Source organism: Dipteris shenzhenensis, chromosome 1 (assembly GCF_047967505.1).
Source record: "Dipteris shenzhenensis isolate YYH24624 ecotype China chromosome 1, Dip_SZ_1.0, whole genome shotgun sequence".
Classification (NCBI taxonomy): domain Eukaryota; kingdom Viridiplantae; phylum Streptophyta; class Polypodiopsida; order Gleicheniales; family Dipteridaceae; genus Dipteris; species Dipteris shenzhenensis.
The window spans coordinates 44,547,770-44,575,411 of record NC_141596.1 but is presented as its reverse complement, the minus strand read 5'-3'; the positions used below and the strand labels follow the sequence as shown (position 1 = coordinate 44,575,411).

Below are 27,642 nucleotides of genomic sequence, written 5' to 3'. Positions count from 1 at the left end.
GCTAGCTTGTGTGCTCGCCCTAGTAGTTGCGATGTTCCACGAAACTCTTTCAAGTACCTTCCAAGATTTTTGCCTGGCTGCACTAGCAGATTTTTGAAGTTATTTATGCTGCCCTCATTTCTCTGATGTGTGTGTAAGCTCTGCATCTTAGGAATACATGCTACTCATCTTCTATCTCCCTTGTGGGGCACAGAGAGAGAGAGAGAGAGAGACAGACAGACAGACAGACAGACAGAGGAAATAGAGATATATTAACGTCCGCAGAAGGCCTCGCAGGCCTATGGGACAAAGTGCAGAATACACCAAAATGGGAAAAAACTCATACAAGCCACAAGGGCTGGAGCAAAGGGCGCGTTAAGGCCCTTGCTCAGAACCATGCTGAAATAAAGAGATCAATAGCTCAAGCCAAATCAAGTACAAAACATGTTGTATCATATCATATCACATCATGTACTATTTGAAGTAGGATGAGACTTGGAACTGGAACTCAGAATACGAAACTCAACACTGTGGTGGCTCGTCTATGAGCGGCAAAAATGTCTCAGATCTGCATCTGTCAGGCTGTCTCATGTGGTGGTGGCGGAGGGGACATGGTCTCCTCAATCTTTGAACCCATTGAGCTATGTTCAGAGTGACCCCTCGTCTCGGGCGGTCTCCTCTGAGGAAAGCTATGATAGGTGAGACCTCAATCAAGTGTGCTCTGGTCGCTCTCTATGTCACGGTTAGCCTCTGCAATCCTCTCTCAGCAATCAATATTGCTTGCATATCAGCTAGCTCCTCATCCTCCACCCCACTGTGTCCTGGAGCTGACTCAAATGCATAAAAATCTACGACATGCCGTTGTGTCTAGGGAACCTCTGTATCCTACGGTCTGATCACCTCCTGCTGCTCCCTGATCTATCATAGCAGGGTCTCCCTGTGTCGGCGCATCTCAAGCAAATAGAGCCCAATATAGGCCTGGCCATGGAAGTGGATCAATCGTGACAGAGGGCCGGACCCACTCTCATCCTGATAGAGGCAGTGGAATCGCTCCCAGATCTCGTAGTAGGCTCGGCAAGTGCAGAGAAAGTGCTCCTCTATCTCAATCTCTCCTAGTGTGCATAGCACACAGGTCCACTGCTCTCTGGGTATACGTGCTGCTCTCCCTGAGAGAGCTTAACATCCTAGGGAGGCCTCGCGGGCCTATGGGACAAAGTACACCAAGAGAGGAAACTCATACAAGCCTCAATGGGCTGAAGCGAAGGGCGCGCTAGGGCCCTTGCTCAAGAGATCAAAACAAAACTCGAACAAAACTGAAAACTGAACAGTGAAACGCAAACTCCAAAACCCGGCACCGTGGTGGCTCTCAAGTGGGCTTCAAATATATATCGGAACTGCATCTATCGAGCTATCTCTCGCTGTGTGTGGCGGAGGATATGGTCTCGTTGAACACTGTATCCGATGGGCTATGTCAATGACGCCTTGTGTCTCTGGCAGTCTCCTGTCAGGAGAGCTAAGATAGCCTGGACCTCGAGCGCCACCACGGTGTTTCAAAATATCTGGCAAATCATCATTATTTAAAATCAGAAGACAAAAACCTTTCCTGATATAAAAGGCATAAACCTTCTCTTTTAATAATACAGATGCCCCTTGTGACGGCCAGGCAAATACCTGTTGTGTTATCCCCAAATGTGGGGCGGACAATGTGGAGTGAGGTGGAATTAAAGAACAAGTCAACGCTTTGACAATGGCAGTGGAGGATTTATCTATAATTTTCATGCTTGGCCTTTAACAACAGAAGCAGTAAGGAAAACAAGTGTGGGATTTTAAAAAGTGATCTCTCAAGATAAGATTGATCTTCTGAACCAGGCTTTGTAGTCAATAACTTTATAGTGAGGGATTCATTCTAGCTTTGATCATGTTGAGTGTGATTGAACATGCTGATCATACATAGTTTAGGGAACCTATCTGCTGAAGTTCACGTTTTGTTTGTGATAGCTGCAGTTCCAACACGGAAGTTGTCCTTTCCAAAAACAAACAAAGGACTTGGGGAACACAAAATCGGGTATGTAGAAATCTTACTGGATAGCAGCTAGCAAGCACTGAATTGAATTTTTTCTTTACCAAAAAAATGGCAAACTATGATCAAATAATTCAACTGAAGCCTTATTCAGGGAGATAATTAACACTCACCTGTATATATTCTCTCAGTGCAGGTTCAACAGCCATTGCATCGTGTACGAGTTGTGTCAATGTCTCACTAGATGCCATCCACGGCTCAGAGATAAATGTTGCTGGATTAATAAGGGCTGCTTCGATTCCCTTACCCAGCATTTCGAGCAATAATCTGGCTTGCATGTCAAGCACAACAGCTCTTACATCTGAACCATCCACACCCTCTAACATTCGACATTTGATACGATCCAATGCCTGAAGTTTAATTTGAGCAGTCAGACACTGTAAGGATTCAGCCTGAATTCACATTAGTTTAACATAGTGCAAATGTTTATATCTTTTTGTAAAGGATTTAAGTGCTTATCAAAAGCCACTAAATGTAAAAGCTAACCTCATACAGGATATTCTTCAAATCAACAACAAAACAAGCATGGATATACAAGAGTCAATGAAAATCATCAAAGTCATAAGAAGCTATTGGCACGCTGCCATTTTCAAGATATGTTTCACCCTGTAAACACTTCCAAGTTTCACTTTTTGAGACAGTTTACCCAAACAGATACAATTTTTGTAATTAATAATTCGTTTTAATGCATGTATGGGTATTAAAATGTTTCGAGTCACCTAGTAAATGTTTCGAGTCACCTAGTAATCTTTTTTCTTGAAACATTTCATGGGTTTCCCTTGACTATGAATCAACCAAACCTACATAAATTAATACTCAATAAGCTCATCTTACAGGTCACTACTGAATGGGCTGTGCATCCAATTCCCATCAGAACACACAAAGTAGTGCCAATGCAGCAAATAAGTAAGCACCCTATTTATCACCCATTTACTGTCTACATCAAGGAAACTTACATTAATCTTGTATCAATATTATACAAGTTTTGATTATACTTTGCAACATTGTGGAAGACATCTTCAATGTGGGACTACTCGCCTTGCCCCCAAAAAATCCAAAAGATCATAGCATTCCTCACAAGCCTCCAACTCTAGGAGGGACTTGTTCAATGACCTCCCAATCTCATCATGGCTTAAACAGTAGCAAGCTGGAACATACATGGAATCCACGACATACGCACAATAGCCTCAGCCCTTGATTCTTCAGCACGAGCTATGGAGAGCCCCATAGGCAATTAAGTAGACAATTTGATGCTACAAGAGCACTTATTTCAAGCGACTGAGATTGATAGGAGTGGATGTTATTGTCCCTAGACACCGCCTTGCAATCTGGTTCCCCATTGCTGGGGTACGAGCTGCACAGACATCTCTATCAATCAAAATGCTAGCCTTAAAGGTTAATGAGGCAGGATGAACTCATTAGAATAGAGCGAGCTGGGTGAAATTTAGGGTAGGAGAGATAAGGACTGACATTATATGAATGCCCTAAGAGCCCAAGAAAGGTGAAAGGAGTTCATACCATGGACCATCTAGCTGCAAAGAAGGCAAGATTGCATATGGTGTTTTTTATTAAAACAAGCATACATCACCAATGGCTTTGCCACTGGGGGCATCTCTCGGTTCTTGAGGTATTTGCAACTCTTCTATCCTATACCATAATTTTTGTGAGATATTGTATCAAAGGCTTTCTTGAAATCACCAAACTTGGCCACACAAGCAACGAAGCTACTGCTCCTCCCCGTCTCCCCTCCCCCTGCTGCCCCCTCCCAGCTACCCCTGCCTCTGCCCCCACCTCTCACCTCCCTTTTCCTATTCGGTAAAAGGCCTTTCCCCCTCACTTCTCAGCCCCCCCAAACTCCTCTCTCCCCTCTCATACCTACCCTCAAGCTCCCTCATCCTTCCCTCAGCCCCTTCTCTACCTGTCTCATCTCACCCTGCTCTTTTCAGCCTTGGCCTTGATGGATGGAGATTCATTAGTGCTTGAGTCAGCCTTCCACCTGGATCCCAATACAGTCAATCCTCAACCGCTTCCACTAGCCGCCAAAACTGTTATTTTTAAAAAGATGGAGTTGTAGCAGCTCAGAAAGGATGTAGATCTTGAAAGCTCCACCACGCTTTTTCAAGGCCAAGGACTGGATGTTTGCGGCCGTACATAAAGACCTCGCACCCCGTCTTTCCGATGTTTGATTATTGGGACGTGGCTTGTGCCAGATGGCTTTCAATTCTCTTGAGGCCATGAGCACTATGCTCAAGGCTAACCCCTTGTCGCTTGGCTCCAGAAGAATTTTACATTCACCCTTCACGTGTGCGGTAAGCTATGGTCTCTGTGCGGCTTTGTGTCTGACAAGAGCCATCGCAACCCCCATCGGTCATGGCCCCAGTCTAGTAAAGATAAGAGAACATCCCCAAGTATGATCAGTGCGTCAATCCGTTGTTGAGTCTATCGTGTTGTTGGCTGTAGAAATCTCGGCGTCAACGACTACCATATGATCTGGCTGCAAAAAGTTAGTGCCAAAGCTCTAAGTAGAGTTTGGCTGAGGGCCTCGACCCTGTCTATGTTTCCTGAGCAAGTGATCTATGTGCGCTATGATCTCATGGCTGAAGGCAGCGCGGTATCTCTGATTTGGGTAAGAAAGGAAGCTAGAGAGGGGTCAGAAACCATCTGTGAAGAGATGGTAATGACAATCTTGAATCTCATAGTACACAAAGCACCTGAAAGCAAACTGCTCCTCCAACTTGATCTCATCACATTTATAAAGAGAGAAAGAAAGTTTATTAAAGTCTTCGGAAGACCGATGGGTCTATGAGACTATGAAAATCCTGATACAACAAGCTGTGGTAGTGGAGCTACTAAACAAGCATCCATACCAATGCAAAATGCAAAAATGCAGAATGGCAGTACTAAGTCCTAAGTACAACATAGTCATGTCGATGGTCGACTGTATATCAATCTTAGCATCGTCATCGGCAATAGCAAGATATTAGGATGGATGAGGCAGTGGAGGCATGAAGTCAGCAATAGAGTGTTGTCGGCCACTCAGAGGTGCGGTCCTGGCACATCTCCTGGCCCCCCGCCCCCCTCCCTTGCCCTCCCTCTCCCCCCCCGCTACTCTCCCCCTCCTCCCTCCCCGCTGCCCCCTTCTCCTCCGCCAGCCCCCCCGCTCCCCTCCCTCCCCCTCCCTCTCCCCCCCCCCGCTGCTCTCCCCCCCAAGGAGACCCACCCCCCCGCCCAAAAAAAAAATAAAAATAAAAAATTTATTTATTATTATTTAAAAAAAAAACCTCCTCCCTTCCCCGCCCCCTTCCTTCCTAACTCAGCTCCCCATGCCTCCCCCTCAGCCTACCTCCGTCTCCCCCTTTAGTCTATCCTCTCCTTCCCTTCCCCTATCTCCTACCCTCTCTTTCTCCTTCTTCTTGCGCCCGCATTCAGGGCGTCCTGGGCAGTAGTTTCACGGACGGAGCTTTTTCAGTGTTGGAATCGGCCTTTTCACATCGATTGGCGAATGGATCCCCATTCAGCCAATCTTCGTCCACCTCCACCGGCCGCGAGAACCGTCATTTTTTCAAAAGACAAGTTGTAGCAGCTCAAGAAAGATGTGGAACTAGAGGGCTCCACATCACTTTTCGCCCAGATCTTTGGGTCACACCCTTCCAAATCACAAGCTAGAGACTGGATGCTGGCGGCGTTACCAGGAGACCTCGCCCCACACCTTAGGGATATTCAACTTTTGGGACGTGGACTCTTCCAAGTGGTTTTCGACTCCCACGAGTCCACAGCCCTTGTTCTCAAAGCTAATCCCTTGGCTTTGGGTTTGAGGAGAATCTTTCTTTTACCCTACACCTTGGGCTTCGATCCCGTCGAGGAGGACAAGCAGGTCACATCACTGTTCATTAGATTTCCTGGTCTTCCTCAGGCCTACCATCAACTGCTTGCCACTATCGAAGCCACATTTGGAGTGGTCACTGAGATCCCCTCCCTTCCTGGCGTGCCTTCTTCCTCAGCAGAGGCAGTCAGTGCAGACAGGGTGCCTCGTGTTAGGGTCATTGTCTCTGACCCTAACATCTCAGATGACCACATTATGCTTCAGCGTCCAAACTGCTCTCTCTTTCGACAGAGAGTCGAGATTTCAGGTAGACAGGACCAGTGCAGGATTTGCAGGACCCTTGGGCACTTTGCTAGAGACTGCCCAAGGAAGAGAAAAAGACCCAAGAGGTCTTCTGGTGTGGCTCCTCCACGTGCTACCACGACTGCACCTCCCCAGCACCTTGTACCACGCACTCCAGGACCACCAAGAGCAATAGGGTGCCCTGCTTCGCGCACCCCAGGACCCACCAGGGGCAGCAGGGCGCCCAATGCCCGCAGCACACCTAGTACCACGATGGAGAGCTATCAGAGCGGCTCCCTTACCTCAGGAGGATACTTTTGATCCTGTTCAGACAGACGCCTTCCAGACTCCAAAGGTGGATGTTGCTCCAGCCCCAGACACTACAATTCTACATCAGGAGGGGCCTTTAGATCCACCAGCCCCAGTCACTTTGGTTTCTGGCCACGAGGGGGCTACAGGTACTTCTTCCCCGCAGAGTGTTCTTGCCATAGTCAAGACAACCGAGAAAGTGCAGGCGCAGATGAGGGCTCCTGATTCCTCTTCACCCCAGCCACAGGCCTCCTCAACCCCCAGCTCCAGTTCTGTTGATAGAGGCCTGGCAGGTCCTTCTCCTCCATCTTCCATGAGTGCAGGTCTTCTTCGCACTCCTCGGCCAGACTTGCTTATCAGGAATTCTTTTTCGGCACTGGCAGATTCGGCGACTTGCATGGATGATGAGGAGTTTGTGCCCTCCTCCTTAGGGATCCCGGTCATTGGGATTCCTTCTGACAAACTGCTTTCAGGACATACCTTCTGGTCGCCTGCCATGGGCACAAGGGGAGATACTTGCATTTCGGTCTCTCTTTCTATTCTCGCCTTGGCTGCTGGTCATGGTATTATCTCCCCTTCTAGAGCTCAATGGATCATTATTTTGATTGGAGGGCGTAAGATTGGTCTTCTCAATCTTTATGCTCCCAACAACAAAGGGGAGCAGATCTCCTTTTGGAAGGAGTTACTCTCTTGGGCCCCCCTTGCAGATTCATGGATCATTGGTGGCGACTTCAACATGGTAGAGTTGCCTTCAGACAAAAAGTGAGGCAGACAGGGTGGAATTAATTCTTTGGAGAGGGCAGCCTAGGATGCCTTCCTCTTTCAATTCAGTGGCAAGGAAACTTGGTTGGATGATGCCTTTCATATTATGCCACAGTCACTCCTGTACTCATGGTCGAACAGGAGAATACACATGCCCATTCATGCACGGATTGACAGATTTTATGTAGACAATTGGGCGCTTGACAGAGGAGGATCTGTATGCATTTCTACTGGGGTTTCCACCTCAGATCATTTTCCAGTGGTGTTGCAGATTCTTGAGCCTCATCGGTGAGGACGCTCTGCCAATGTCAAGATTCCGGATGGTTTTTATACAGAGGAGAGCCTCACGGAGGATATTTTACAGATTTGGGTTTCTCACATACAGGGTGGAGCTGTCCACCCATCTCAAGTAGCTACAGCCTTATCCGCAATTAGTGACTATTATCATACAGTCGCTGATTCTAGGAGACGTGAGATTCTCACATGTGAGATTGGTATAAGCCAGCAGTTAGCGTCCCTTCACAGGGAAGAGCAGAAGAGGCCCACAGATGCTTCAATTCAGGAGCACCTTGCTGCAGCAAGGGCTCATTTGCAGACATTGTTGGATCAGAGAGCAGAATATGCCTTTCATGCACGGGAATCCTTTTGGATTCACATGGGTGGCAGGGTCAACAAACACTTTTTCTCTACTCATGGGCCCAGACATAGTAGAGATAGTTTTCGCAGCTTGTTGACTCAGACAGCGTGTTTACAGTCAGATCCTGATGCTGTCACACGTGTAGCTTCAGAATTTTTGGCATCCCTTCTACTGCAGATCCAGGCACACAGGCCATTGATGATGCCAGATAGGTTATTTGGCAGTGTATCCCTGTATTGGTGAAGGATGAGATGTATGTTTCTTTGGATGCACCTTTCACCAATGCAGAATTCAAGACTGCATTACTTGCCCTTCACAAGGGCAAGTGCCCAGGTTCAGATGGACTTACCGCCTCCTTTTTTATTACTTTTTGGGAGCAGATTGGTGATCACATTACATCAGCCCTGCACGGCGTGTGGGACTCTGGTGAGATGCCGGACTCACTTACAGATGGTCTCACTCTATTGGGCACTTTTTACAAGATTCTGGCGAAATCCATTAGTCTACGGCTACAGGTTTTTCTTCCAGATTTGATTCATGACACACAGACAGGGTTTGTGCATGGCAGAAGTATTTTTTATAATATTTTCTCATTTTGGGAGGCCTCAGAATGGGCCATGCAGAGCCGCTAGAGATTGGCCATTCTACTCTTGGACTATGAGAAAGCTTACGACAGATTAGACTGGGATTTTTTAGAGGGTACTCTATCTCGCTTTGGATTTTCAGATGCATGGATTAGAGGAGTATCCTCTCTATACAGATAAGCCCATAGCCACTTGCTCATTGGGGAGGTAAGAGGGGACAGGTTTCAGATTTCCAGATCCGTCCGCCAGGGATGTCCTCTTGCCCCGTTTCTTTTTCTGTTTGTGGTGGAAGCTTTGAGTATCTACATTAGATCTCAAGCTGATATTTATGGGATGAGGCTTCCTATCCGCCGGGAAGAAGAGCTCCTGGATAGTCGGCTGTTTTTTTGGATGCCTCCCTCATGACACTCACTTCCTTCCAGACAGCCTTGGATTTGTTTTGCACGGCTGCAGGTGCACACATTAATTGGCATAAATCCAGTGGTTTTTGGATTTGCGAGGATGACACCCCGGATTGGGGTAATGATATTGGCTTCACTTGGGTATAGAGGGGCGTCTCCTTCAAATATTTGGGCTGCCAGGTTGGGGTGGGCATCTCTCCTTCACAACAGTTTGCTCCGGTGTTGGAAAGCATCAGAAGAAAGCTCCTTTTCTGGAGCTCAGCCAAACTTGACTTGGCCTCCAGGGGGGTGGTGGTTAACTAGGTTCTTCTAGCCATAGCATGGTTTGTATGCTCTTGTTGGTGCCACTCTAGGGATTGTATCACTCAGCTTAAGAGGCCTGTACGAAACTTTTTATGGAGTGGTCTAGATGGCACAACTGATGTTACAGCCAGGGTAGCTTGGGAGACCTTGATTCTTCCTACAAGAGAAGGGGGTTTGAATATCATCGACCCAGATCTACAATGCAGAGCTTTACTCTGCAAGTTCGTTGTGAGAGGGCTTATGCCAGGGCAAGAGCCTTGAAAGGATTTTTTTATCAGATGCATACAGTCTCGCACGCCCACTTCAGGAGAGGATTGGACACAGTACTACATGGGTTTTCACCACAGCCGACCTCAGGTCTCCCTCTTCCCCTCTTATGGTTGCTATCCTGAAAGCATGGGCCAGCTTCAGGAGTACTCTTTGCAAGATTCCTCCAGAGCTTGGCAGACCACTTGGAGCTTCTCCTTACATGCAGTGGCCAAGATGGGAGAGGGGCCCTGCATCTACAGTGGGAGCATGGAAAGCCTTCAAGAAGCTTCCTGCAGACCAACAGGCCCAGATGGTTCTTAATCTCAGAGGGAGTGCAGGGAGAGTCCAACAGATTGATGCAGCCTTGCCCTTGGATTAGGTGGACACATATGACATGCCTATTACTTGCTCCACCTGGATGGGGGCATTTTCCAGATTGGGAGTTCCTTTACAGGTGATTGCTTTTCTTGACCCACATGAGGATGCCTTAGTATTTGATGTTTCTTCGGGGCGCAAGCTGTCTAGATCCATAGACGATATCTTGTTGGAGGTACCGTTTCAGCTAGTCAGGATAGTGGGCTTCATGGAGCATGGCTCTCTTTCACAGTGGTACTTGGATCCTGACCCGCTTCTCCTCGCCCTTGGCTCATGGAGGCTGTGGCTCTATGGAGGTGTCCCAATTAAGTTTTTGCAGTGGGACCCTGGGAAATGGGAATGGATAGATGAAGGGCACCGAGAGAAGGGCATCCCCTTCTTTCGTCAGTAATGCCAGGAAATTCCAGGTCAGCTGTAGGGGTTGGAGGCCCACCAGAGCTCATCATTGGGAGAACTTTCAGATTCCTGCTGACTTGCAGAAATTTTTTTGGCAGAGACTCTGGAAATCCCACCGGAATAGAAAAATCACTCTCTTCTTTTGGCTTTCTATTCATGGTGGGATAGTAGTGAACCATTGGAGGTCCAAGTTCGGAGCTGACCCTTCTTGCCCTCACTTCCTTTCTGCTTTGGAGACAATACAGCACTGCCTTTGGGATTGCAGACAGGCGAGAATCATATGGAAGGGGATTGCAAGACTTTTCAGCACTTTTGTTCGCCTACCTTTCTATATGACCTGGGGATCAGTGGCTTGGCTTACTCTTTCAGGGCCCCAGGTATTTTTTGAGAGACTTGATTCCTCTTGGGCTCTTCACATCCGACGACACCTTGTGGAGTCGTACTCTCTAGAGGATGTTCCGGCCACTCTTTTCAGGGCTGCTCACTCCTCGGTCGACTCTCCATGGGAGATCCTAGCTATCATTGCAGCATGGCACATTTAGAGAGCCAGATGCAGTGAGGCTTTGGAGGGTTCTCAGGTTCACCCTTCTCAGACCTTGGCCAGTACTTGGACAGATACGATACACACTCTGATGGCCATTTGGGCGACCATGCAGGGATCATCTCGAGCAGCCTCCTCCTGTAGAGTTACTTTTCTCAGAGATTGGAGAGACTCTCCCTTCTTTGCTGAGACTTCTACAGGGTTGAGATGGCATTTTCAGCCTCAGCCTTGGTTTCTTTCTACCTCATTCCTCTGAGGTGTTTTTTATTACATGCTTAGCATGGTGTATTTCCGCACAGAGCTTGCTCTAGCGGGTTTCTTTCTTACTTAATAGAAGTCTCTTTTTTGAAAAAAAAAAAAGAATACAAAGTAACTCATACAAGCCACTCTGGGCTGAGACAAAGGGCGCGCTAAGGCCCTTGCCGAGTGCTATGCTAATAATCTCAAAAACTCAAAAACTCAAAAACTCAAGTACTCAAAACTAGCGCTAGGAATACATCTCTAGGTACCAAGGTGTCTCTTCGGTGAAACGTGAAGATGTCTCCTATCTAAGTTTGTAGAGTTGCCTTTCGCTATGGCTCAAGACCGTCCCGGGGGGGGGGGGGGGGGGCTCTGTCGTGATCTCAGTATCTAGAGGCAATATCAAGAGCAATACCTCGTCTCAGGCAGGTCTCCTCTAAGTAGAGCTCAATGGGGATTGACATCCATCAAGCGTGCCTTGGTAAACCTTTGCATCGAGTGTGGTCTCTGTCTCTAGCTCTACTGCTTCGCGTCGTCTCTTCCCACTGATCCATACTGCCCTCATGTCGGCTATCTACCCTTCTACTCCTCTATGTCATGGCTCTAACTCGAATGCATAGAAGTATGTGACATGTCGCTCTCTTGTCTAGTGTAGCATAGTGTCCCCTCCAGGCCTCTCTGTGTCACCGCATCTCCATCAAACAAAGGCTGATGCAAACTTGGTCATGGAAGTGGAGTAACTGAGAGAGTGACCCAAAACCGTTCCTTTCTTGAAAACAATGATACCGTCCCTAGATCTCATAGTAGGCACAGCAAGTACATAGGAAGTGCTCCTTTGTCCCCACTTTTGCTAGTGCGCATAATCCGTAAACCCGTTGCGCTCTAGGTATGCCTGATGAGACAAGATCCGTATCTATCCGATGGCAATCCTCAATGCGTGCAAGACCCATCTGTCCTCCAGAAACTGAGGTATGGTAATCAATCCATCCTCTGATACTCTCAAGAAATGGTCGTGGTAGAACTGGATCTTGGGAGCTCCTGCCCCCCACTCCCTCCCCCCAACGTCCGTGATGTATTGAGCTAGAGTAGATCAAATTGTATGATACAGCTAATCTCATCTCGCCGGATTTGGAGGGACAAGGCATGGAAGGGGGAAGGCCATCCATCTGAAAAGCCTGAATATAAACCATCTGGATATGTGTGCATACCAAACTATGCTAACCCCTCAGCTAGTCATCTGGATGACTTTAATGCCAATCTCAGTACACCCCCTATGGAGATATGTCACCCTTTGGAAGATGGCATCAATCTGAAGTGATGTCATCGTGAACTATGCATGTATGATTTGATGAGGGATCGAGGGCTTACTCCCAATCATCCTAGGCCCCACAGTCATGTGTATCCTTTCAAATCTACACCAATCAATCACCGATAAGCTGCTCCCTCCAGAAGGGTGCTGCATACATGGTTGTCGGCCGTAAAAGTGTATCAAATAGCAAGGGTCCTTGGAAGTGTGTCTGAAAGCACTGTCATTCTAGTCAAGCTAGAGCTCCCTACTCTTGTGTGTGTCATGCTGCATGAGTCATCGTGAACACTAATCTCGTGAGGATTGCCCCTAGATAGGTGTATGACTCCACTGCCTCCCTTGGTAAGTGAAACGGGATTGATGAAGTATTGCCCGCGAGGCATTGAAGATCATAACCTTGGCCTTGCCAAGGTTGACTGTCAGGTCTCTCTCCCTGCATATCACCTCTAGGGCCTCTAAGTGTCTTTGCAGGTCTGCTGCAAAGAGGAGATGAGGACTATGTCATCTGTGTACAATAGTATCTATATCATTAGATCAGCAAGCAAGGATCCCTCCCCTCCTAGGCGGTCAATGAAAGTCACGATTTCATCAAAATAGAGCCCAAAAAGCATCGATGAGAGAGAGCATCCTTGCTTCAATCCATACGTGCTCTCATACGGTGCTAAGCTTGGAGCCAAAGCCTCTGCCCATGTGCAAAGTACTTGGTCCACAACCCCTCATGGTACTGAGCTTTCTGGTTGTGGGGCCATCGCAGAGCAGCTCAGACATTCTATGTGGCTAATAAGATGGATGTGGTGGGCATGGGCAAAGAAGACAATATCGGATGGTGCCTAGATCAAACGTCGTAAAGCAACGTCGCATACGTGTGCTAGACATCCGGATCTATGATAAAAATGGGTAGCTTCCTCTCAGAGACAATCCCTCATGCAAAGTTAGATCCCCTCCACAAAATCATCAGATCACCTCATCCATCCTATGTGAAAGGAAAGCCTCTCTCTTCCAACTATCAGGCCACATGACATTCGATGTGCCTCAAGTGTCATAAGCTGTCGCAAGGCTTGCTCTCAGATGAGGTAAACTCTCATCTCTTGGCACTCATCATCAAACCATGGGTTCTAGGGCATCTTCGTAGCTAGGGGACTGCTGTGGGTTGAGTCGTGGGGAAAGATCCGATGGCGGCATCCTGAACCACCGACACTAGAGAGTCCGAGGCATGGGTAAGATCTGCATCATCTCCAAGCGAGCTACATGTGGCTCATGTAAACAACATCAAGAGTATCGTCAAAGTGTAATGAAGGGGGGAAAAGGGCCAAGTTAGAGGCCCTTTAGGTGGCAATTGTGGAGGGACTATATAAGTCCCCATCCACCCCCTACTATGTACCTTTTGATAATCCTATCTACTCCCTCCTCCTTCCTCCTACGTGCTTCCTACTCTCTCTCCCAATCTCTCTCTATCTCTCTCTTCCCCTCACTCTACCTCTCTCTCTTCCTCTCTCTTCCTCTCCCTCTACCCCTTCCTCTACTTCTCCCCTCTCCTCTTCACCCTCTCTTGCCATCTCTAGCCTTCACCAATTCAGCCCTATCCGCTTCATTGCTTTGGTATCAGAGCTCTGATCCTGGCACCTTTGCTTCTCCACTTCACTCTTCACTTAGATTCCCAGCAGCTGCTACACTAACGCCAACGTTATGACCCAGCCCTTGAGCCTTCATGGCTCCCATTCCGTTAGCCCCTGTTTAGTGAGCCGCAGTCTTGTCGTCGCCATGCCATGCCCACGTTGCCGTATGTCGAACCCTAACGCCGCCCCGTCGCCCTCGTCACGCTGCCGCCGCCGCCCCTCTAGCCTTGCCAAAAACCTTAGCCTTCATGTTTTCCTAGATTAAGTTAGCCATGGTTAGGTTAGGTTGGTTGGGTTAGGTCTGGTTAGCTAGGTTAGGTTAGTTGGTCAGTTAGGTTAACCTAGCTAGGGTTTAGTTAGTAGGTTAGGTTGGATTAGACTAAGTCAGTGTCCTAACTGTCTTACCAATATTAGGTTCGGAGTCCTAAGTGTCCTAGGTGACTTAGCCCCCCCCCCCCAAAAAAAAAAAAGAGAGGCAAAAACTCAAAATTTTCAAGCCTCTTTTAGGCGTTTTTCATAGGCTCATTCGAGCCCCGTTTCGAAGCTTCTTCAATGACCTTTTCTTGGTTCCACACACTATCTAAGGTGCTCATTACAGCAGGGAATTGTTATTCATTTCTCCTTACCTACATTCGAGCTCCTCTCTCTAGGGCCAGTCACCATGCCACCGAAGCATTGCCCCTCGTGATATATTGCATGATAGTGATGAGGCATTATGAGCAGTGCCTGCCACAGTGGTTGCATCCACTAGTGGTACAGAGGGTCCTTCCACTCAGCCTCTCTCTCCTGCATCCTGGGAAGTGCAAGCAGCGCAAACATAATTTTTGGATGCTCTCTCCTCTATGCTCCAAGGTGCTTTTTGCCAGATAGGACGAGCTCAGCCAGCAGCTTATCACAGCCATGGCTATGTAGGATACTGCTCTTGCCCAGTTGGAACAACAGATTGGTCAACAGATCACATCTGCCATTGCTATGCAGGATAAGGGTAAGCAGCCCGCACCCCAGCAAGGGGACCACTCAGACAGTCAAGATGTGTTGTTTGCTCCACGTAGGGGTTTTATGGCAGATGCCCGCCGTGCCTATGAGCATCAGTCTTCTAGACCATTGCATGTACCCAAGCATGGGGATTATCTGGACCTAGATGATGCATTTTTTGTGCCACAAAGCACCTTCTTGCAAGATGTCAGGCCATCTTTTGGCTCATAGCTTTCTGCATCTATGGAGGCTGAGCCGTCTCTTTTGGGCCAACCTGTTGGTGTGCATCCGATTAGTGCTCCTTTCATCGCACCATCAAGTATGCCTGGAGCTGGCTTGGGTTTAAAAAGCAAGCCACACCCTTGGGAGAGAGGCCAGTCCTCTTCTCGGCCCTTTGGTGTCCCATCATTTCAGAGAGATGCATTTGGCAGAGAGATCCAGCCAGGGGGTTCATCCACCTATCGCTCCGCCAGCGAGCACATATACCCAGACGTAGTCAGTGCATTAGATGGCAGCAACTACTACGCAGCAGGGGGTTAGTAGTGGGCAGCAATCCATTTTTGATGACATGCTGGCAGATCATGGTTGTAAGACACATTAAGACACGACACGTTAGACGCGCTTCAGACACAAGTGTCTAAAGTGTCTTAAAGATAAGACACGTAAGACACGTCATTGTAATAATAAATATTTAATTAATATATGTACAAATATACAAGTGTACAACTTGCTAGCATAGCTAGCTGCTTGAATCTAGAAGTACAATAAGCTACACTTAAACAATGCAAGAAGTATCAATGCAAGACTCACTACTCAAGAGCTTGCAAGTTAAGAGTCACGACTCAAGAGCTTGCAAGTCATGACTCACAATTTTAAAGATTAAACAACATCATTAATCAATACACATAAATATCATGGCAACACTATGTCAATCACATGTGACATGAATGCAATATGCATCTCGATACATATAATTGAAAGGAAACTTTTGACTCTCAAGATTCATCCTAATCCGAATCTGCGAGGTCACTGCCACTGCTGGATCCGAAGTCACCATCAATGATAGCATGGTTAAGTCAAACTCAATGTTTGTTGTTACATCCAACCCACTTAAAAAAACAAGAGTGTCTAAAGGTGTCTTAAGGTAAGACACGTGTCTTAAGTATCTTAAGTGTCTTATCGTAAGACACGAGTGTCTTAACAAACATGTGGCAGATTCTTTGCGTTCATATAAGGCCCTACCTAAGGCCATCAAACTTGAGATGTCCTTTCTCCGATTATGTGAACCTCAAGCGTGATGATGCCCGCACTTTCGGAGGTTACACACACAAGAATTATGCAACCAAGAATATCAAGGACAAACTCACAATGCATAAGTTCAAACGGGACACTCGCACACCCAATGAGCTGGAGGAGTGGCTTACGAAGTTGGAAGATTATTTCCGCTTCTACCCAAAGCAAGATGAGGGTCACATAATCTTTTCGGGTATGCACATGCAGGACTATGTACATACTTGGTGGCATTATATGAGGGACTTGCCTCAGAGGACAGCCACATGGAAAGAGTTCAAGGAGTTGATGATCACCACATTTGTATCCCCGCTCACACTTGAGCAATATCTGGCTGAATTCTATGCATTTTCTCAAGCTGGTACTGTCCAAGAGTACTTGCAGCATTTCTTGAGACTTTCCTTGTTTGTACAGGACGTATCTGAGAGAGGGAAGTTGCTGCGTTTCATCCAGGGATTGAGTCCTTCTCTTGCTACAGATGTGAAGGCACATAACCCTCAAACAATTGAGCGTGCAGCCCAATTGAAAGAGGTATTTGAGCCCAAATATGCCAGTAAGTATAAGATGACAACGGGCAGCGCATATGGGAATGCAAATGAGGCTGAGAAGAAGCCTAAGGTGACTGATTGGCATGGAAGAAAATCAGCAGCAGCACCATTTCCGAGGTTTCCCACTATTCCAGACAACAAGATGCCATATGCTAAGCCATACAGGTCAATTGATCCTAAGCCAGAAGCTAAGCCAAGTGTTGGAAATGAAAAAACAGAATTTAAACAACACACTAGGGCTATTATGGACAGCAGAAAGCGGGTAAACTTATGCTTTAAGGGTGGTGAGAAGTGGACTCTTGAGCATTGGGAAGTTTGCAAAACGTGTAATAGTGGTGCTGCAAAACTCAGCATGATTATTGAGATATCATATGATGAGGATTTAATGGGATACTTCTGAGACTTTGGATGCCACTCATGATGATTCAGAGGGTGCACAGGTCGTGGAAGAAGCTCTAGATGTTAGAGCCACAAAGGGGGCTGATTTTCCCTTTGATCCCGATGGTGCTAATGAACATAATATGCATGGTATACAATCCGATGGCACTCAGCCCACATGTAACATGCGAGGCTGTTGACCTAAAGTCTTTCATGTGGAGCATCAGGTTGCTATGCCTTTCCTTGCGTGAGAGGATGCAAATGGAAATGCTCTTGTGGACGAGGAGGAGATCCATTGGGATGCGCAGAAAACAATTTATGTGGACGACAGTAGCACTAATAGTTTCATCAATTCTAAGACCTTACAAAAGGTGGGACTGATTGCTACCGAGATTTATTATGGGCTGAGAGTAGACGTGGCAAATGGATAGCATTTGGTCAGTAAATTTTGTTGCCAAGATGCAAGGATCAAGCTCTCTGAGGATTATGAATTTGCTGGGGATCTCTTGGCACTGGATATGGGCCCAATAGATGCTGTCCTGGGCTGCGATTGGCTAAAATATTTGGGTAAAATCAGCATGGATTTAAATGCCCTATCACTCAGCTTTGTGCCCAAGGGTAGAACTGTAGCAAAGCATAACATTGCCACTCCTAAATTGCAGGTCATTTCAGCAAGGCAGTTGGCCAGAGAGATCAGGAAGGAGCATGCCCTCTACGCATTGAATGTGTCAGTATCTCAGGGGGGTTAGCATTCCCCATGTTGAGGATTGTGATATGCAGCAGTTGCTATCGGAGTTTGCTGATGTATTTCCTGATATGCCATCCCAATGGCCTCCCAAGAGGGCTGTGGATCATGCCATTGTCCTAGAGCCTGGCAGTGAGCCCATAAACAAAGCCCCATACTGTCTCTCAAAGGTTGAGTAGGATGAAGTGGCAGCACAGGTGCGGGAATTGCTTGAGAAGAACTTCATCTCTCATAGCACTTCTCCTTTTGCCTCCCCTGTGCTTCTGGTGAAGGAGGATGGATCGTACCGCATGTGCATTGATTATAGGGATCAACATCAGGCTACTAACAAGAACAGGTTTCCAATCCCCTCGTTAGATGACCTGTTGGATGAACTCAAGGGTGCTCAGTTTTTCACGAAGATAGATATGAGGTCTGGTTACCATCAAATCAGGGTGAAACTTGGAAGAACCACTCCCTCAAAAAGACCGTTGCAAACCACTACTGCTCCTTCCCCTCTAGCTGCCCTCTCCCCTCAGTCCCACCCCTCCCTCTGTCAGCCCCTCCCCCTCAGCCCCTCCCTCTCTCAGCCCTCCCTTCCCCCGCCTCCCTTCCCCACCTCCCTCTCCCGGCCTCTCCCTCCGCACCTCCTCTCCCCTCCCCCCGCCTCCCTCCCGTTTCCCTCCTCTCCGCCTCCCCCCTCTCCGCCTCCTCCCTCCTCTCCGCCTCCTCCCTCCCCGCCTCCTCTCCCCCTTCCGCCTCCTTCCTCTCTGCCTCCTCCTCCCGGATGTCTCTCCTCCCGGCAGCCCCTCCCCACCTCCTCCCTCCCCGCCTCCTCTCCCCCTTCCGCCTCCTTCCTCTCTGCCTCCTCCTCCCGGATGTCTCTCCTCCCGGCAGCCCCTCCCCACCTCCTCCCTCCCCGCCTCCTCCTCCCAGCTGCCTCCTTCCTCCCGGCAGCCCTCGCCCGCCGCCTCCTCTCGGCTGCCTCCTCCTTCCCGCCAGCCCTCCCTCTCAGCATCCTCCCTCTCTTCCTCCTCTTCCTCTCCTCGGCCCCCTCCTCCCTCTCCTCCTCAGCCCCCCTCCTCCTCAGCCCACCCTCCTCCTTCCTTCCCGGGCAACTTAGTGCGGAAGGAACTTCTTCTTGTTCGAGTCAGCCTCACTCACCTTGATTGGCGATGGTTCTGCCTTCAACCAATCTCCATCCACTCCCACCGGCCGCGAAAACAGTGATTTTCTTAAAAGACGAGTTACATGAGCTTGAAAAAGACGCAAAGCAAGAGAGTTCGACATCACTCTTTGCAGGCCTGTACTCCATCTCATGGGGGAGATTGGATGGACAGCATCAGATGGATCTTTACTTCAGCCCATCTCAAATCTCCCCCTTCCCCTCTCATGGCTGCTATTCTGAAAGCTTGGTGCATCTTCAGAAACACTCTTCGCAGAGTTCCACCCAGCTCTCGTGAAGAAATTCACAGGAAACCAGTCATGTGGAATGACTCCATATTGGATGACCATGACAGGCCACTTGGAGTGTCGCACTATATACAGTGGTCTAGATGGGAGAGGGGACCTGCTTCTACAGTAGGCGCCTAGCATGCCTTTAGGAGACTTCCAGAGGATCAGAGACTCTTAGTAGTTGGCCACCTCAGAGGGAGTGCAGTCAAGATACAACAAATAGAGGCAGCCATTCTAGCAGAGTCGATAGACACAGATGACATGCCGATCACAGAGTCTACTTGGTGGGGAGCATTCTCAAGGACGAGCATTCCTTTACAAGTTATTGCCCTGTGGGATGCACATGAGCATACCCTAGTCTTTGATGTTTAGTCCCATCATAGCTCTCTCCTGTCATAGACTGTCTGCACGCCTCTCGTCCTAGCCTGTCTGCACATCACATCGTAGCCTTTGGTCTGCACATGCCGTCGTAGCCTTCCGTCGTTGCCAACGCCATCCCTTGCCAACCCTAACCAGCCACTGCCACCATCCCTAGCCAACCCTGCCATTGTAACCCTAGCTGCCGGGGTTACAGAGTCCCTAGGGGGAAGGACAACTCCACGCTGGGATGAACCCCTGGCCCAGCCTGGGGGTTAATATCAGCAAAGGGGCTTCTCACCTTACACAGGCCAGCAACATGGAGTTCCCCAAGATGAAGACCTTCGCTTCGACCCCAAGTAAGCCCTCCTATTCTGATATTGCAGCTTCATCTCCCCTCCCGTACATCTTCTCAAAGACGCCCTCTCCATATGGAAAGACATATTTGCAGCACAGAAAGCTTGTAAGCATGACAAACCCGCAAGAGCACATCTACTATTTACAACAGGAAATACGTGAGCTCAAGCTTAGAATTGTAGCTCTAGAAAGGAAAAACAATGATATGGAATGATATGGAAGGGACAGGCAAGCAAGTGTTTATTCAAGAAGTGTTGCACAAATGGACTTCATCTCCACCAAAACCTCTGCTGGTATCCACAGTGAAGAAATTGATCACAACTAAAGTTCTATCAAGCAGGAGATGACTACAAATGTCAATAACAAAGTCAACAAAGCTGATTTATACATGGAGGTTAAAGAGCAGCAAACCAGAGTACAAAATAAAATGATATTGCGCATCGGGGGGTTGTAAGATGGATGCATTGGAGGTGGTGAGGAGGGTCTTATAGAAGACAGGATATTATGCCTCAAGAAAGAAATATCACAAATCGATTGAGATGAAGACAACATAAGCGATGTTACTCAAAAAGGAACACAAGCACATGTACACTTCAATGAGAGGGTAGCAAGAATCAAGATTCTTAGACAAACACGCAAGCTAAAGGGCACAAGAATTTGGATATCTGAGGAGCTCACTCCAAGCCAGCTCAAACAAAGACACGTCGAACTCACAAAAGTGAAGGAAGCACACAAGGAAGGTAAATGGGCAGTCTACCGGAATGGACAGGCTTCGATTCGAGATTTCAAATCTAAACCCAAAGACTCTCAATCTGAAACTGATGTTATTCAAGCATTTTTCTAAGATACAATTAGTATTTAGTCATGCATCTAAATAATTGGGGCTGAGCTGCCTTGAGCGCTCCCTCAACTCTCTGGGTATCTAGATGTACCCGTGAGGTCTTCCAAGGACGTTAATATATCTTTCTTTCTTTCTTTCTTTCTTTCTCTATCTCTCTCTTCCCCTCAATCTACCTCTCTCTCTTCCTCTCCCTCTACCCCTTCTTTCTACTTCTCCCTCTCCTCTTCACCCTCTCCTGCCATCTCTGGCCTTTCACCAATTCAGCCCTATCCCCTTCATTGCACAAAGTGTATCCAAACATGGGTGGGAACCGGTTTTCGTTCTATGGCTGGCACGGTAATCGAGATGTTGAATGCCAAATAGGATTGGTCACATCCAAGTAGGGGGGAAGGGACAGTAAGATCATGTATACATGGGACAACCCCGCATCTATCCGATGGCAATCCTCGGTGCGTGTGAGACTCGTATGTCCTCCACATATTGGGGTCTGATAGTCACCCCATCCTCTATGCTCTCAAAAAATGGTTGCAGTAAAATTAGATTTTCGCGAGAAACTCCTGGTCCCCTCCCCAAGTCCGCATTGTGTAGAGCTAGAGTAGGTCTAACCATATGATACGATTGATCTCATCTCGTGAGATTTGGAGGGATGGGGCATCAGAGTTGTCTGGAAGGGGGCTAGGCGGTCCATCTGAATACCCCAACTATCAAACCATCTGGATATGCATGCATATCAAGACAATGGGCATGCGAACACCGCTCTCAGCTAGTTGTCTAGATGACTCAAGTGCCACCATCACCAGTCTCAAGCTAGGCAAGGCTCACACCTTGTGGAGATATGCAATGTCTAGTATCATAGCAAACTCTGCCTATATGATCTAATGTGGAGCCGAGGGCTTACTCCAAATCATCCTAGATCTCGCAATCACCTGTGGCCTCTCGAATCTCCACCACTTGATCGATGATAGGTCACTCCCCCAAAAGGGTGCCGCATACATACAGCCCGACAGATGCAGATGCAGGATATCTTTGCAGCCCACTGGAGAGCCACCACAATGTCAGGTTTCGGATACTTAGCCCCAGCTTGTCGGATACAGAGCTCGAGGAGACCACACGCCCTCCCTCTCCCCCCCCCCCAACACACAACGAGAGATAACCCGACAAAAGCAGATCTGAGATATCTTTACAGACCACAGCAGAGCCACCATAGTGCTGGGTTTTGGATACTGAGCCCCAACTTTCTCAGCTCCAGTTTCTAGTTTCAGTTTTGACATTTTGAGCTATATAGCTTAGTTTTAGCATAGCACTCGGTAAGGGCCCTAGCACACTCTATGCTTCAGCCTTTTGTGCTTTGTCCCATAGGCCACCAGGCCTCCTGCAGACGTTAATACACTTTTCTTTCTTTATTTCTTTCTAACCGAGCCAATGTTCCCTGCCCTCGTGTGATTCATACTTTGGCTGCATGAGTCATCGTGAAAAATGGCCCTGTGAAGACTGCCTCTAGATAGGTAAATAATTGCACTATCTCGACCCTCTCTTCCCCTGCTCCTCCCGCTGCCTGGCTGCTCCGCCCTGCCTCGCAGCTCCACCCGCTAGCCTCCCCTCCCGCTCTACAGCTCCGCCCTGCTCCGCTCTGCAGCTCCACACTGCTAGCTCCCTGCAGCTCCCTCCTCCGCCCTCAGCTCCCCCCTCCACCCAGCCCCCTCCACGCAGCTCCCTCCTCCGCCCGCTGCCTCCTCCCCTCAGCTCCCTCCTCTGCCCTCTTCCTCCTCGCTGCGCCGCCTCCTCCCCTCCTGCTCCGCGTCTGCTGCCCCGACTGCTGCAGCTCCCTCTGCGCAGCCTCCTCCTCCCCTTCTACTCCACCTCCTCCACTCAGCCACCCGCCGCCTGCTGCTGCTCCCCCCGCCTGCTGCAGCTCCCTCCCGCCTGCTGCAGGTCCCTCTTATGCGCCCCCTCCTCCCCTTCCACCCCGCCTCCTCCACTCCAGCCACCCGCTACCACTCAGCTCCCTGCCATCCCTCACCCACCCCTCCCCCCTTGCGACCCCTCAGCTACTCCCTCTACCACTCAGCCACCCCCCCCTTCCCTACTAGCCCCCCCGCCACCCCTCAGCCTCTTTTCAGCCCCCCTCGGGGTACCTCCCATCATGGGGAGGGAGCTCATCATGCTCCCGCTCTTGCAACAAGACCTGCACCGAACGCAGATCAATCAAAACGAAACGGGAAAAGGTGGCAAGGATAAGGATAAAGCCGCCAAGAAAAAACAGACACAGCTGAAACTCGAAGATGTGAACACACGATACAACCACAGTGGACTTGGAGTGGACAGCAAAGCAAAGGCGGGGCCCACTTCCGCCTCAGCTTCAGCCACAGCCTCAGCTTCATCTCCAGCTCCAGCTCAAGTCTCAGCTTCGATTTCAGCTGCATCAGCTACATCCTCATACTCAGCCTCAGTGTCAGCTCCAGTTCTAGTTCCAGTTCCAGCTCCACTTCTGCCCATAGCCTCTACTGTTACAGCTATTGGCTCTAATATACCCCTACCCATGACATCGATTGCCCCATCCTCCCCTAGGATAGAGGGGTTGTCACTGACACCATCTCTTCCATCTCTCCCTTCTTCTCCGCTACAGTTCTCTCCCCGATTATGACACCTACTTTGGAGGGGTCGTACACTGTTCCGCAGTACTCAACCTTTCTCTCCCCTCTGCCTCTTAGTCAGCCCACACTCCCTCACCCTGCTGGGATTGCCTCATCATCCCCATACCACATTCATCTTACCCAGTCATCACCCACCCTCCAGTCTCTTCCTCACACTTTCAGGCCACAGTCCTATCAGTACCCGTTAGAGCACGGACGAGCTGACCCATCAGAGCCTTGGGAGTATTTGCTGATGGAGGTCCAGAGCATCCAAGAGCGCGATAGGGAGTTGTTACGCTTCGCTCAGGAGCAAACACGCTTCACCCAGGAGCAAGCACGACTCATACAGGAGCAGTCTCAGGCTATCCGGATCTTATTCAGGGGCTCAGACAGGAGATCTCATAGCTCCGACAGGAGGTCACTGCTGTACGTATAGTCCCAGGGAGCACCCCAATCGTGGAGGCACGGATTGCGAGCATGCAATCTGCCATCGAGGAGACGTCCAGATGGGCCGACGTAGCCAAACGGGAGTCTGCAAGGATAACCGTTTCCGCTACCCTCCTAGAGCAGCAGCAGAGAGCCAGCAAGGCTCTCAACATCAGAGTACGTGGGATTCCCCGCACTGAGGCTACCCTGATGACAGATCCACAGGTCTTTGTGACCACTACCCTAGGGGTGACTGAGCACAGGATTGAGAGAGCATGGCGGGTTGGGAGGGACCCCAACCGAGAGCAACCCCTTATCATCCGGTTCCATGATGCCTAGGCACGACTTTCGGCTTTACGTCGTAGGTCAGCCTTACGAGACCAACCAACGATCTCCATGGATGAGGACCTCACTCCACTATAGGTTGAGGAGAGGCGTTTCTTGTTGCAGCTGCGGGATGAGGTCCGCAAAGACGGGAAGTGGGCAGTAGTATGAGATGGACAATTCCTTACAAGCCCCCATCGGGCACCCACCTCTCCTCCCATATAGGGAGGCGGGGCCTATGAGACTCAGACATCCGAGACCCTATCTTGTACCATCTGTAACTGTAATGGTACCTTATGGTCAGAACCAAGGAACTTCTCAGAATCCTATACAAGTCACGACATTCTTTTACACAGAGACACATCAGAGTCTAGAGCGCCACTACCAGCAGTCAGCGGGTATACATGGGAGTCTGCCTACAAAGATGAGACAAGGGATACAGGAGGGGTTCGAGGATCAGGAGGAGTCATAGTCCTTTACAGATCCACACTTTTGGGAACCATCTCAATGGAGCAGAGAGATACACATTCCAAGTTTCTCTGGATCCGGATTCGGCACATGGACAGCCGGGATCTGTTTATTGCAGTTTGCTATTTCCCCCCCGAGACCTCCCGCTTTGCTAGAGATATTCGAGGGCAGGATGAGACATCCCCATTTGTTGCTCTTTATCAGTCCATCGTTGATTTCTCTGGCTGCGGGGAAGTCCTCCTATTTGGGGACTTCAACACAAGAACAGGCACTCGTTAGGTACCAATCCTTGACTTCAAGGATGATTCCACTCTACTGCCAGACATTGACCTTGAGGAGGCAGGTATGCTATAAGTTTCGGCTGACAAACGAGGACCGCTCACATCCTATGGGCAGGCCCTATTAGACCTCTGCAGGATGCATGATCTCATTATCTATAATGGTCTTGATAGATGGCCTTTGTGGACTTCCGCAAAGCATTTGACACCGTTCTGAGAGCCCATCTCTTACGACGCCTATAGGATTTGTGTTACGACCAGGAGATCATTTGGGCTATCATGGCACTTTATGAGCGAGTTTCACGCAGAGTCCGGACTAGATGGACAGACGAGATCATGAGCACTATCAAGGTCAAACAAGGGTGCCCATTATCACCTACTTTGTTTGGCCTCTACATCGACGAGCTCGAGACAATGATGTAGGCACAGGGTGGGGTAGGTTGCTCTCTCGCAGACACGCTGATCCGGATATGACTTTATGCAGATGACGTGGCTCTCTTGTCATCCTCAGCAGAGGAGCTCAGAGACACCTTGACGCACTACAGTCCTTTTGTGAGTCTCATGATTTGAAGGTCAACTTGGGTAAAACCAAGGTTATGATGTTCAATACATCCAGAGTCGTCATCCGCAATGAGCATTTCACTTTTGAGGAGTCCCCTATCGAGGTAGTTTCATCATACACTTATCAAGGGGTCGTCTTTTCTGGACCCACCTTCTCCATGAGACCCACGATGTAGGCGCGACTGAGCAGAGGATACACTTCATTGGCTAGACTTGAGAGACAGTGCTTCTGCTCTCATTTTCAAGATCCACGGACCAAAGGGTTGCTTTTTGACTCCTTGGTCCGCCCTACAGGGATGCATGGCAGCCCATGTTGGGGGCCAGATTTGTCGGATACAAAGTTGGCCAGGGTGGAGCGGCTATAGGTTCTCATGTTATCACAAATGATCCGTGGTAAGCCATCCGTCCCGCACCAGATCATTCGGGCAGAGTTTGGGTCACCCCCATTACAGCTAGATGCTGCATTTTAGGTCATTACATATCTGTACCGAGTCAGGGAGTATGGGGATTCCACATCCGCGCGTAGCAGGATACCATGGCTAGCACTGTCCTCTTCTATGGCACATGCAGCAGGGGGAGATCAGAGGTGTTGGTATGCACGCATAGAGAGATGGTTTGCACGACTAGGGCTCCACATGGACAGACTACCCCCTTTCCAGTACAGCATGGAGGCTCCTTTCTCTCCCCTCTTATCACACGAGGTCAACCAGGTTATCCCTGAGGATCTACTACAGCTACACACATTCCGGACTTGGTTGGGCCCGAGTGATCTTCCATTGAAGCTGGGCTTCTACAGAGATCACTTCTTACATATCACAGCGGAGGGTTTCATTGATCCACCAGGATACATGCAGATTCACCTACCCCACTCGCTGAGGATCTCACTTGGGCAATTCCGGGTCTCTTCACACGGACTTCGTATCGAGAGCGGCCGAGCAGAGCGGTTACCTAGGGAGAGGCGCATATACACACTGTGTGACATGCAGGAGGTTGAGACAGAGGGGCATTTCATCTTTAGGTATCCTATTTACTATAAGATCTGAGGGCGTTTCTACTGCCTCTTCAGAGATAATTATGGGATATTGGCTCGTGTCCTCTCCTACCCAGACTAGCGATGTTTGGCTGGTTTCATTCATGAGATGCTCAGACATCGAGATAGGATACTCCGAGCATAGAGACAGGAGCAGACTTCTCCCTTGACTGATACCTCTCAGAGCTCTATCACGAAGTTCTTTCAGCCAAATCACATAGACCCCCATGAGGCGAGACCTCGACATGACCGCGACACGGAGCCTGTGACCCGACAGTTCAGACAGAGGGTTGACTCACAGATCACACTTGGGGACATCCCCTCTTTGTTTAGGGTCGGAGCCCGACTGACAGGGGTCACAGTGGCCTTGGTTAGACGCAGAGCTACGACCAAGAGACGTACCAGGACTGCACCCTTGATTGGGCGATGGCATTCTATTGTTGACCTCGTACCTCCGCTTCCACAGCGTCATCCATCCCGATGTCCTATTGATGACGATGATGCTGAGATATATATATATATATATATATAGTTGGGATATGACTATGTTGTACTCAGGACTTAATACTGCCATTTTGCATTTTATTGCATTCTGCATTGGTGTGGATGCTTGTTTAGTAGCTCCACCACCACAGCTCATTGTATTCAGGTTTTTTCGCAGTCTCATAGACCCATCGGTCTTTCGAAGCCTTTAATAAACTTTATTTCTTTCTTTCTTTCTCCTCAATAAGTGAGGCTGTGTCGATGGAGTACAGCTCATGAGGTGTTGAAGATAATAACCTTGGTCTTGCCAAGGTTAACTCTCAAGTCTCCCTCCCTCCCTCCCCCCCCCCCTCTGTGTGTGTGTGTGTGTGTGTGTGTGTGTGTGTGTGTGTGTGTGTGTGTGTACAAAATACCTCTATTGGGACCCGGTCTTCCTCTGATAGGTCAGGCCCACAACAAGGACTGCCATACAAACCCACAAGAGTCAAAGAGAAGAGACTTGGAAGCTGATGGAAGCGGAACGTGCCTGCAATCCCATGCTTTGGGACACGCTTCCATCAAGGTCGCATCGTCAATGGGTGTAGTAGTTGTGCGAGGGAAAGCCCCTAGTCATCTACCAGTCGATCAGGTA

At 48.9% G+C, this 27,642-nt stretch overlaps 1 protein-coding gene across 1 annotated transcript in view; it reads right to left on the bottom strand.

Moving 5' to 3' along the window:
- Positions 1-27,642, bottom strand: part of SFR6 (sensitive to freezing 6) — a 196,533-nt gene that overhangs the window by 50,346 nt on the left and 118,545 nt on the right. Inside the window, exon 11 of the mRNA XM_087375370.1 lies at positions 2,173-2,409. Within this exon, the coding sequence (XP_087231496.1) occupies positions 2,173-2,409 (237 nt within the window). The remainder of the gene's footprint in view (positions 1-2,172; positions 2,410-27,642) is intronic.